Source organism: Lucilia cuprina, chromosome 6 (assembly GCF_022045245.1).
Source record: "Lucilia cuprina isolate Lc7/37 chromosome 6, ASM2204524v1, whole genome shotgun sequence".
Lineage (NCBI taxonomy): Eukaryota > Metazoa > Arthropoda > Insecta > Diptera > Calliphoridae > Lucilia > Lucilia cuprina.
The window spans coordinates 4,081,377-4,094,420 of NC_060954.1; the positions used below are offsets into that span (position 1 = coordinate 4,081,377).

At 30.2% G+C, this 13,044-nt stretch overlaps 1 protein-coding gene across 1 annotated transcript; it reads right to left on the minus strand.

Moving 5' to 3' along the window:
* Positions 1-11,037: 11,037 nt before the first annotated feature.
* LOC111683874 (serine/threonine-protein kinase CLA4) lies at positions 11,038-12,641 on the minus strand. The gene is made up of 2 exons (XM_023445997.2): positions 12,464-12,641; positions 11,038-12,407 (listed from the first exon to the last, which is right to left on the minus strand). The coding sequence occupies exons 1-2, from the start codon at positions 12,613-12,615 to the stop codon at positions 11,192-11,194; spliced, it is 1,368 nt and encodes a 455-aa protein (XP_023301765.2). The 5' UTR covers positions 12,616-12,641; the 3' UTR covers positions 11,038-11,191.
* Positions 12,642-13,044: the final 403 nt, after the last annotated feature.

A 13,044-nucleotide genomic window follows, 5' to 3' on the forward strand; every position in this document is an offset into this window, starting at 1 on the left:
AATTTTAGCGCGTTTAGTTGTTGAGGTTACCAAAGTTCAATGCATACTAACGGTAAAATGTAGGCCTTAAAACAACCAAGAAATCCTTCGTAGTGGTCAAGTGTTGGTGAGTAATTTCTTTAGGCAAATTTGAAGTTTATAAAGAAAATCACCAACACTGTTGAGTTTTAAACAAGTGTTTAGTATATGTATGCCACATATTTAGTATTGTTTATTGTTTTTGTTTTGTATATGTAGTTGTTGTTGCTGCTGCTGCTGTTGTTGTCGGTTTCTACATGACGTTGCATGTCCAGACATGTTACGTTTTAAAGGGAAGTCGTCTAGTTTGCTTGCTGTTTTTCTTATAATATTGTTTTGATTATGCAGTTTCGTTTTTATTTATATTTTTTTTATTCTTTATTATTGTTGTTGTTCTTTATGTTTTTTATTCCATATGCAATTGCAAGCGGTTTTCTTACAGTTCAATGGCTTTTTTATTTACACATACCTACACTCACACATAACACAATCTTAGCTAACATAGAGTTGGCAATTCTAATATTGTTGTTTGTTTATTACTGAAATATTAATTAAAGTTTTTTTTTTTTATTAAATTTTAGCTTTTTTATTAATAGCTTTCTAAATATTTTAGTGATTTCCCAAATGTGTTAAGAAATACTTTTGATAGTTTAAATACGTTTTAATAATTTAAATTCCAATTTATTTGCCAATACTAGATTATAGATTAGACCATAAACGAGACAGTAGAATAGACCATACACTAGACTATAGACTTGACTACAGATAAAACTACAGACTAGACATAGACCACTAGACTACAGAGTAGACTAGAATATAGACTAGACTATAGACTAGACTATAGACTAGACTATCGACTAGACTATAGACTAGACCTCCTGGCCTCCGGTAGGTTAGTGGTTAGTGTTCTAGTCTGGTAGACCGGAGGTGGTGGGTTCGATTCCCACCCGTGGCACTGGTTAAGGAGCGCACAACAGGCCCGATAGAGGCCTAGGTGTATTTCTTCGGATTTGATGTGTATGCATCCTCCTTTCAAACTAACTAACTAACTAATAGACTAGACTATAGACTAGACTATAGACTAGACTATAGACTAGACTATAGACTAGACTATAGACTAGACTATAGACTAGACTATAGACTAGACTATAGACTAGACTATAGACTAGACTATAGACTAGACTATAGACTAGACTATAGACTAGACTATAGACTAGACTATAGACTAGACTATAGACTAGACTATGGACTAGACTATAGACTAGACTATAGACTAGACTATAGACTAAACTACAGACTAGACTACAGACTAGACCATATTATATACTGGACTATAGACTAGACATTTTTTGCACAAAATTTTCTTCAACTATTTGAGGGTTAATGAATTGCTGCAAAGAAAGAAGAAAAGAAAATAGCACACTTCACTTTGACGTAGGACTTGTTTCTTTTCATTGATTTTCCCATTTATTTTTGGATATTCTACTGACCTCGTTCAAGATCAGATATACAATTTGGGTTAAATAGTTTTTTGTGGAGGCTTTTATGAATAATTAAGTAATAACAATTTATAGTAAATCTTTAATCAAAAAACAGTGACAACATAAATTACCAAAAATTAATTGCTTTTGATATAAATCAAAGTTAAAATCTAACAAAAAAAATTTATTGCATTGCTAAACACATTTGAAGGTTATAGTTTAAAACATATTGAGAGTAAGCAACATGTTGCATCTTTCAATTGCAATTATTTAAACAATTATTTCTTTGGCCTAAAGTATAATTGAAAAATGATTTGCTTTGCATGTCATGTTCTGTGAAATTACCATTTTATTGTTAACTCTTAAAAATTACAATTATTTGCAATGATTTTTTTTTTTGTATGTTTGAAAATTTTTATTTGTAATGGCTAGTTATTTGCTGGTGGTTTTTAAGCCTGTTACAAATTTAATGCATTATAAAACAAATTACCAAAAATTTTACACTTGTTTTTCTTCAACAAAGTATTTTAAATAAAAAGTAAATTTTCCACCTGCCAAAACTTTATACCACCAGACATGTTTTTTTTTTTTTCCTTTAATTACTTTTAACAATTGTATGCCGATTTGTTTTTTGTGAATAATTTGAAGTTTCCAAATACTGCTTCTAGTACAAAATATGATTTATAGTTTTCAATTTTTATTACCATCGTTTTGTTCATGCAACTGGTAGAGTTTAGGCGTTAGAAAGCTGTTAAATTAATTACAAATGGCCTCGAAGCAATTGAAAATTTGTAGTATGTAATTATTTTTATACAACTTTTAACAATTGTAATTTTAATATTCTACATACATATGTATGTATACATGTGTATGAGGTGCAAAAATTAAATACAATTTGATTACAGATTTATATGATTCATAAAAAAATCACTTTCACTTTTAAGCTGAGATATATATATTCTTGGATTGATTTTAATCCCTTAAAAAGGCTTTCTTTTAGAAAAGTGAATTACTTTATCACTGTTATGTTATGAATATTTATAGAAAATGTCATCCCCAATCGGCACAGAAGCACTTTCTGAGTCGATTTAGCTATGTCCGTCTGTCTGTCCGTCCGTCCGTGCGTCTGTCTGTATGTGCTCATGTAAAGCTTGTGCACACGTTACAGGCTTAGATCATATGAGGTCCGATCATTACGAATCATCAAATTAAGTTGCCTTCAAATTCAACAGGACTTATAGCATACGCACAAGGTTAAAATAGACACATAGACGGAAAGAAGAACAGACAGACATAAAGACAGATAGACAGACAGATAGACAGACAGATAGACAGACAGACAGATAGATAGACAGATAGACAGATAGACAGACAGATAGACAGATAGACAGACAGACAGACAAACTGACAGACAAACTGACACACGGACGAAATTAACATTGAAAGTGATGCACATCTGCGGTGGAGGAAAACTTCATCTTTTTCACCATAAATCACAATTTCTACTAAAAGTCTGATAAAAACTGATTTATCTACTAAGAATAAGTCAGTCATTTAGTTAGTTAGTTATCTAGTTATTTAGTTATTTAGTTATTTAGGTATTTAGTTATTTAGTTATTTAGATATTTAGTTATTTAGTTATTTAGTTATTTAGTTATTTAGTTATTTAGTTATTTAGTTATTTAGTTATTTAGTTATTTAGTAATTTAGTTATTTAGTTATTTAGTTATTTAGTTATTTAGTTATTAGTTATTTAGTTATTTAGTTATTTAGTTATTTAGTTATTTAGTTATTTAGTTATTTAGTTATTTAGTTATTTAGTTATTCAGTTATTTAGTTATTTAGTTATTTAGTTATTTAGTTATTTAGTTAGCTAGCTAGTTAGATAGTTAATTAGATAGCTAGTTAGCTAGCTAGTTAGGTAGTTAGTAAGTAAATATGTAAGTTAGTTAGTTATCCAACCTATTCCTTTATCCCTAATGAATGCTCTCTAATTCTTGAGTTTACTTACAACGAAAAAGCATCAGATTCTTATGTAATCTGAAGTTTTAATCTGAACATGAAAATAGGTTTTACCTCATTTAATAAATCTGATTCAGTACAGCTCAATTTAGAAAAGTATGGCGTGGTCTCTGGGTTCCGACTTTAAACATAAGTTCAACACTTTCAACCGTTCAAACCATTTAAATCATATTATTCACTTTTTAAATTTCAAAATCATCATTTCTTTTAATTTTTCTCACATTTGATTAAGATCTCAAATTCAAATGTAATTTATAGCTTTTTTCTAATGTTGTAGTTGTTTAACACACACGCACACACGTAAATCTCAACATCTAATCGAAAAACTATAAATCATTCTAAAATTTACTTGATTTAATATATCTAAACGTTTTAAATATTCATATTCAGTTTTTTTCTTGTTATTTTTCATTTAACTATACACATTTTTTTTATTATTTTTTAGAAATTAAAAAAGTTTAGATTGTAACACTTGAAATTGCATTAAAGTTATAAAAATAAAATTGAAATAAAAAAAAACTACAACACAGAGCATGCAAACGTACTAAATCAGTTTTTATTGCATTGTTTTTTTTCTTAATAATCTTTAAAATGCTTTTTACATTCAACACTATTCGCTGAGTTTGAATAAGAAAACAAAACTAAAGTGTTTGTTATTTAAAAGAAAAGTTTTCTTTTTAAGAAAATTTGTTTGAAGAAAGTTAAGGTAATTTTTGAAGTGTTATAATGAGAGCAAAATAGAAAAAAGAGAGTAATACAAAAGTTGAAAGAGTGTTAAAATACTTAGCACAACTACTAATGCAGATTTGAAATTAGTAGGGCGAATATTAGTAAATTCGCCTTTAAATAAAACAGTTGTTTTTGTTTTCTTTTTTCGCTTTAAGCAACCTGTTGTTATTTTATTTTGACACGCGATTTTCTTTGTAACACTTTTGTATTGTTGTTGTCGTGTTTTTTTTTTTTTTGTTTTTTTGTTTTGTCTTCAAGGAAAATTAACTATGAATTGGCATATAATCAGCTAAAATGAGTGAAGTTTGTTTTGTAAAGCATACTAAGGTGCCAAAAAGGAACAACAATGTAGCATAGTTTTAAACACGAAATTAAATAAAAGTGATATTAAAGCATGTATGACTGACGATAAAATCAATTGATATAAATAAAGAATTGATAGATTACTAACTTTATTAGTAACGTTTATTAAATTATAAGCAATTTTTTAAACATTTTACAAAAAAATCAATCTATTAAACAACGTAGAGAATTAAAAACATAACATACATACATATTTTACCACTTTTCCCCCTTCGAACATACAAATTTTGTCCACCAGACGTATAATTGTTATTAACTCTATAACGATATTTGACCTCTTCATTAATAGCTGTACAAATGGTTGCCAGTAATATATATATAGTAATATCATAAATATGTTCTTTACAAACTGTCCTTTTATATTCAAGTCACTATCTTTAAGGATAGAAATTACTTTCCAGACAAAAATTATTATGCATAAATGTTTGCATAAAATTTAAAGCAAAAAACAGCAACAGCAACTTCACTTCTAATACCCAAAGTTGAGTGTATTTCCTTGGCTTTGTTTGAAGGAACAGCAACAAGGAAAAAGGGTCAATAAAACTATAGAGAATGTTAACGAAACAACAAAAAATATATTAAAGAAACAATGGCCATAAATTTAAACAACGAACTAATACAAACACATTTACCTAAACCTAACAAATCCTTAAAAAATAAATGTGGAGAGAGGAATAATAGCAGGAATCACAAATTTAAACTAGTTCTAGTTCAGTTCAGTTCTAGTTCAGTTCTAGTTCAGTTCTAGTTCAGTTCTAGTTCAGTTCTAGTTCAGTTCTAGTTCAGTTCTAGTTCAGTTCTAGTTCAGTTCTAGTTCAGTTCTAGTTCAGTTCTAGTTCAGTTCTAGTTCAGTTCTAGTTCAGTTCTAGTTCAGTTCTAGTTCAGTTCTAGTTCACTTCTAGTTCAGTTCTAGTTTAGTTCTAGTTCAGTTCTAGTTCAGTTCTAGTTCTAGTTCAGTTCCTACATCACTGCTACCATTTGGCCCTCTACTGTTTACACAGAACCCTATCAACTTAGCCTACTTAATGTCTTTTAATACACTTCAGACGTTTTTTGTCCAACTGGTCAAATCGCGTTATTAATAAACGTTTACCCACTTGTTAGTAAACTTTTTTCGTTCACCTTCTTGTAGGCAAATATTGTAAGTGTATATTGCAAAATCCTTGGCTAATGTCGCGTCTACGTAATTCATCACTTAAAGCAATTTAACACACGTGAGTGTAAGAATGAATTTTAGTGAGTAAGTTTGTATGTTCGTGTCATTCTATTTTGAAGCAAAAAAATGTACGTACATTTTGAAAATTTTCATTCGTTGTTGGAAATAAATTTTCCTAAAACTAAAAACAAATAATAATAAAATGAAAGCAATGAAGAGTATATTTAACTAAAAATTTGCGACCTATGTCACTGCTGATTTTATAAAGTTACGTTAAAATTGAAGACACATGGAAAGTGTTGTGTTGTGGGGCCAAAGTTGTGCTGAGAGAAATAATTAATGATTTTCCTTAAAGAAAAATTATGGAGTGTGATAAAAATTTACCACATGCAGTAGAAATGTAAAGTTGAAAAAGTTTTTTCTTATAGTTCTCAAAATATTTTGTAATTTATAGCATTTAAAGATGTGACATGAGTACACTCGAAAAATAAAATTAATAAAAACCCCCTTATGAACATAGATACATATATGTATATGTTGTTTAATTAGTATTAGGTTTTTTAGTAATTAGATTTTTAGGAGACCCTTCTTAGTAATCCGTTTTAAAAATTCCATACAATCTCCAAAATTATGCAAAGCGCGATTATGATCTCATCACGTAAGTGATCACAAAATATATCGATCTCAACAAAAAAATACCTTTTCGAAAGTTCTTTAATATTACAATTTTCTACATATTTAAACCAACAAAACTTTTCAGCTTTTTATTTTTGAGTGTATACTCGATTGACCGATTAAATATATACATAAATTAAATATGTACTAAAGATTGGATTACAAAATTTTATTTTCACATACATATTTTTATTGAAGAAGTGTTTAAAATTTGTTGTTTTTCATATTTCCACATTTTCCATGTTTAAAGACGTTTTCTTCATTTATTATTTTAAAACTTTTATTTTACAACATTTTTATATCTTCTTAAATTCCTCTTAAAACTTTATTTGGTTTTTTTTTTGCTCACAAAATTATATTTTTTTTTATTTTTAAATTTTACAGCTCAATTTCTAGTATAATTTTATTTTTTTATAGCTTTTAATTTTTTATTCTTGTAACCGTTTTCAACCGTATTTAATTATTTGCCAAAATCGATCCGTTGCATTTGCCGTCTACTAAGAAACTAAAGCTGATTTTCAAGCTAAAAACAATTATGGTCAAAAACAAAAAACAGGGACTTTAATACATTGCTAACACAATTTTTGTGGATTTTCCTATATACAAAACTACACACACACACGTATTTTTCAATATATGTATAAGAAACAAAGGCTAATAAATGCGAAGGCAGGATGGAAAGAGTTTCAACAAGACTATAGGCAAAAATTGTCTAAAGACTTGTCCCTAACCAATAAAATTTAAGGGCAACCTATAGACTAGACTATAGACAAAACTATAACCCTGATTATAGAACAGACTATAGACCAGAATATAGACTAGACTATAGATTAGGCTATATACTTGACTATAGACTAGACAATAGACTAGACAATAGACTAGATAATAGACTAGACTATAGACTAGACTATAGACTAGACTATTGACTAGACTATTGACTAGACTATAGACTAGACTATAGACTAGACTATAGACTAGACTATAGACTAGAATATAGACTAGACTATAGACTAGACAATACACTAGACTATAGACTAGACTATAGACTAGTCTATAGACTAGACTATAGACTAGACTATAGACTAGACTATAGTCTAGACTATAGACTAGACTATAGACTAGACTATAGACTAGACTATAGACTAGACTATAGACTAGACTATAGACTAGACTATAGACTAGACTATAGACTAGACTATAGACTAGACTATAGACTAGACAATACACTAGACTATAGACTAGACTATAGACTAGACTATAGACTAGACTATAGACTAGACTATAGACTAGACTATAGACTAGACTATAGACTAGACTATAGACTAGACTATAGACTAGTCCATAGACTAGACCATAGACTAGACTATAGACTAGACTATAGACTAGACTATAGACTAGACTATAGACTAGACTATAGACTAGACTATAGACTAGACTATAGACTAGACTATAGACTAGACTATAGACTAGACTATAGACTAGACTATAGACTAGACTATAGACTAGACTATAGACTAGACTATAGACTAGACTATAGACTAGACTATAGACTAGACTATAGACTAGACTATAGACTAGACTATAGACTAGACTATAGACTAGACTATAGACTAGACTATAGACTAGACTATAGACTAGACTATAGACTAGACTATAGACTAGACTATAGACTAGACTATAGACTAGACTATAGATTAGACTATAGACTAGACTATAGATTAGACTATAGACTAGACTATAGACTAGACTATAGACTAGACTATAGACTAGACTATAGACTAGACTATAGACTAGTCCATAGACTAGACCATAGACTAGACTATAGACTAGACTATAGACTAGACTATAGACTAGACTATAGACTAGACTATAGACTAGACTATAGACTAGACTATAGACTAGACTATAGACTAGACTATAGACTAGTCCATAGACTAGACCATAGACTAGACTATAGACTAGACTATAGACTAGACTATAGACTAGGCTATAGACTAGACTATAGACTAGACTATAGACTAGACTATAGACTAGACTATAGACTAGACTATAGACTAGACTATAGACTAGACTATAGACTAGACTATAGACTAGACTATAGACTAGACTATAGACTAGACTATAGACTAGACTATAGACTAGACTATAGACTAGACTATAGACTAGACTATAGACTAGACTATAGACTAGACTATAGACTAGACTATAGACTAGACTATAGACTAGACTATAGACTAGACTATAGACTAGACTATAGACTAGACTATAGACTAGACTATAGACTAGACTATAGACTAGACTATAGATTAGACTATAGACTAGACTATAGATTAGACTATAGACTAGACTATAGATTAGACTATAGACTAGACTATAGACTAGACTATAGACTACAGTTCTCAAAAACTTTTTAAGATTGTTTTCGTACTAGTCCCATATAAAGGACTTTAGTTGTTTGTTGTTTTTGCACACATTCATCAATTCATACTAGCTAGAGAACCTTTATGTACAACTAAACATACATATGTATATGTTTATAAATATGTGAGTGTATTTATATATTTATTATTAGTGCCTCCGTTAAATTCCTTGCACGGTTAACGCTTAAAGCTTTATGAATTCCTTTCGTTCTATATAGAACACTCTTGCTGACTTTCAACTGTTTTAGTATTAGTACATTAGAATTAGTAGTAGTAGTTGTAAGTAGTATTATACGAAAAACGTGGGTCAGTAAACCTACTTCCGGTTGACATAAATTCTCCTTGGACATGAAAACTTTGGACTGTTTTCTTATTTTAATGTTTGTATGTGTGTAAAGTTTTATTGTTATTGTTTATAAATGTTTGTGTATGTAAGTTTATAATACTTACCCGTTCAATATTTGTATAAAATATTTTGAATTGTTTTTAATGGTTTTAGAGAGTTTGGTTTTTCTATATACATATATATTTTTTTTGTTACAACAAAATATAATAATCTTCTTCTATGGATTTTTTTGTTTGTAACAAAATATGATTGACTGTTGATTGTAAAATCATGTTACTGAAATTAAAATTAGTTTATAACATGAATAATTTTGCTATTTAGATAAGAGTTAAAATTTTGATAAAATTTACTGATAATCTTAGTAAATTAACATAGAGGAGTTTTATAAATTTATTAAAAAAAGTAAAGTATTTTCTTTATCGTTTTCTATATAATGATGAATGTGATATTTTGAAAAACATTTGATTTTTTTACTCTATTAAAGAGTTTAACATACTTACAAACTGAATCATAATATTTCTTTCTTTAATTGCTAAATAACTAGCACAAACCGAATGAAATCTTCTTAAAACCGTACTCTTAAAAATAGTTCCAAAAATAACAATACTCTCACGTGGTGAACAAAAAAAAAAAAACACAAAAAAGAGAAACTCCAAAATAATAACAAGAACACCACCAACAGTAGCAAAAATGTATATAAAGCTGTTACAAAGTAGTAATTTTAATCAAAAATAGGTCAAGGATATAATGAGTAAAAAAAAAACACACACACATACTCTTTCTTATATTACTGCCAACCATTCAGCAAATTTGTCAATAAATCTCTCCTCCCCACTGAAGAAAATTAAGGTACACAATTTTCTTAGGTATTAAAAGAGGGCTGTACTAGTAATAGTTTGAACCCCCTAAATAACCACCAATAACAAAAGAAAATTTGCGTAAATATCTTGACTTTCTCATGCGTGACATCAACATGATTTGTAGTTTTTTTTTTCTCAAACATTGCAACAACTTCTTAATAATAAAATATTTAGAAAATTAATATTTTTTTACAGTTATGAATGAATTCCCTCATAGTAGTGGGTATGTAAGTAATTTGTGTAATTTTTTACATATTTTTGGCTGATGAGTTAACAATTTATTATTGCTAAATGAATTCATTTGGAAAAACTAAACAATTTATTATTAATTATTTGGAAAAAAAATTATACAAAGAAACAACAACAATAATGAATAGAAATAAATACAACAAAAATGCCCCTTTATTCATTTTTCAATTTCAAAAGGATTAAATAGATCTTTCAATAAAATTTTAGATATAGACTAATCTATAGTTCATAATATAGACCGCCTATAGTCTAGACTATAGACCGACTAAAACTCAGACTATAGACCGACTGTATTCCAGACTATAGACCGACTATAGACTATAGTCCAGACTGTAGACTGATTACAGTGCAGACTATAAAGTGACTATAGTCCAGACTATAGAATGACTATAGTCCAAACTATGGAGTGACTAAAGTCCAGACTATAAAGTGACTATAGTCCAGACTATAGAATGACTATAGTCCAAACTATGGAGTGACTAAAGTCCAGACTATAGACTGACTACAGTCCAGACTATAGACTGACTATAGTCCAGACTATAGACTGACTATAGTCCAGACTGTAGACTGACTATAGTCCAGACTATAGACTGACTATAGTCCAGACTATAGACTGACTATAATCCAGACTATAGACTGACTACAGTCCAGACTATATATAGTCCAGACTATAGACTGACTATAGTCCAGACTATATACTGACTATAGTTCAGACTATAGGCTGACTATAGTCCAGACTATAGACTGACTATAGATTGACTATAATTCAGACTATGGTCTGATTATAGTCCAGACTATAGACGGCCTGTATTACAGTTTATATACTGAATATAGTTCAGGTAACAGTTTTACTCTATTTTTTGTTTATAGTCTTAATTATATCGCCTGCGAAATGCATTTCGATCATCATGATGTTCAAGTACCTCTTCCAAATCCTCCCCAATTGTATCGAAGTTTGTACGATCTGTTATTTTAGCTGGTACCGTAATCCATTTTGTTTTAGGCGATACAGCAATAACTGAAGCTCGGCGAAAAGGTCCGGATAGTACCGATGATGATGATGACGACGAATGTATATTTGATGACCAAGGTGGAGAGGTTTGTGTATTCGATTGTGGAGACACCTCATATTTTTTACGATAATTGTAGTCATTTTGCATGTTGCCATACTGAGGCTTTAAATCTCCCTTATAAGGTGTAGAAAAGTCCGGATTTTGATGTTCATAGAAGGGATTTTGAGAATTACTATATTGTGGTATAATTATGGATGGTTGGGGTGCTGGTTGGGCATTATATTCGGTATGATGATAATTGTATTGTTGCTCGAGTGCTGGTTGTTTGTAAGGAGGATTGTGTTGTGCTACTAAAGTCTGATTGTTATAAGAGTGAGTTTGTTGCTGTGGTGGATAATAGGGCATATGCTCAAAATGATCCGGTTTATGAGTATCATGGTTATGTGGTTTAGAATAACTGATGGGTACCTCAGGTTCTGGGGTATTGTAGTTGTATTGTGGAGACGGCTGTTGTTGTGTTGGATATGATACAGCAGGTAAAGCCTGCTCTACAGGTTTGTTATTTGATCCTGGATTATTACTATAAGGAGATTGCAAATTTACTGATGGTCCTGTAGATTGCACCTTTGAAGGAGCTTGCGCAGCAGCTGCTGCTACTAGATCTGCCGGTTGCATTACGATATTGGCTGAATTGGGGTTATAACCAGAACTTTGTTCTCTGGAATTCATGTCACCCATTTTATTAAAACTTTTACGTATAACATTAGTAGTCATAACCATAACGGTGGGATTCATAGCATCCATATGATCTTTAATGCAACCTTGTAAAACATTAATGAAAAATAAAAAAGACAACAAAGTCAACGCCGACATAGCCGAAGAACCCTTTTTACCACCGCCGCCCTTTTTGCCAGCAACACCACTAACACCTAGTGAAGGTTTTGCCGGTGGATGACCAGCAGGTGCTGCTGGGGGCCCATAACCTGTACCGGAGGCAGCTTGATAAGAATAACTACCACCACTGGGCACATGTGCGGGAGGACCCGAATGATAATCATAGTCGGGTGGATCCAAGCTATATACAAACACAATATTTGTAGAGCAATTCCTTTACAAAAATTTCCTACTTACCCATAACCCGATTGACCACTTGCCCCAGACCATTGATTATTCATATTTGAGCCAGCAGCAACTAGATTACGAAAGGGGTGAGTATTTTGAAATCTAGGCTTCGAACCAAGACCTGTAGTATAAGCTGGGTAATACAAGCTACCAAACGACATTATTCTTTTATTTCAAAACACAACTGTTTTCTCTTACTTTTGGTACAAAAGTGACAGAATTTCTTTTTGCAAAATCTTATTTAGTATTTCTATAAATTTTTCATTTAATGCACATAATTAACCAAGCTTGTCATAAGATTTTAGTTTTAAGAGTGACATAGACATTTATTAGAGCAGTGAGGTGTAGCTGATAAACTAAAACACTAAAATATATATGTTTATTAAATAATGTGTGTTGTTATTCAAGCGATTTTTAAATAATCATATCGTCAACTGATATATAAATGGGCTAAAAAATAAGTCCATAATCTATTTTCTGGCCTTGTCTATAGTCTAGTCTATAGTCTAGTATATAGTCTAGTCTATAGTCTAGTCTATAGTCTAGTCTATAGTCTAGTCTATAGTCTAGTCTATAGTCTAGTCTATAGT

What these genes read in the sequence shown, in the direction of transcription:
- LOC111683874 (XM_023445997.2), bottom strand. Translation starts at nt 12,615, where the DNA reads ATGTCGTTTGGTAGCTTGTATTACCCAGCTTATACTACAGGTCTTGGT. An exon ending in AGTGGTCAATCGGGTTATGG is followed by an intron (nt 12,408 to 12,463) that starts GTAAGTAGGAAA and finishes GTTTGTATATAG; the next exon opens with CTTGGATCCACCCGACTATG.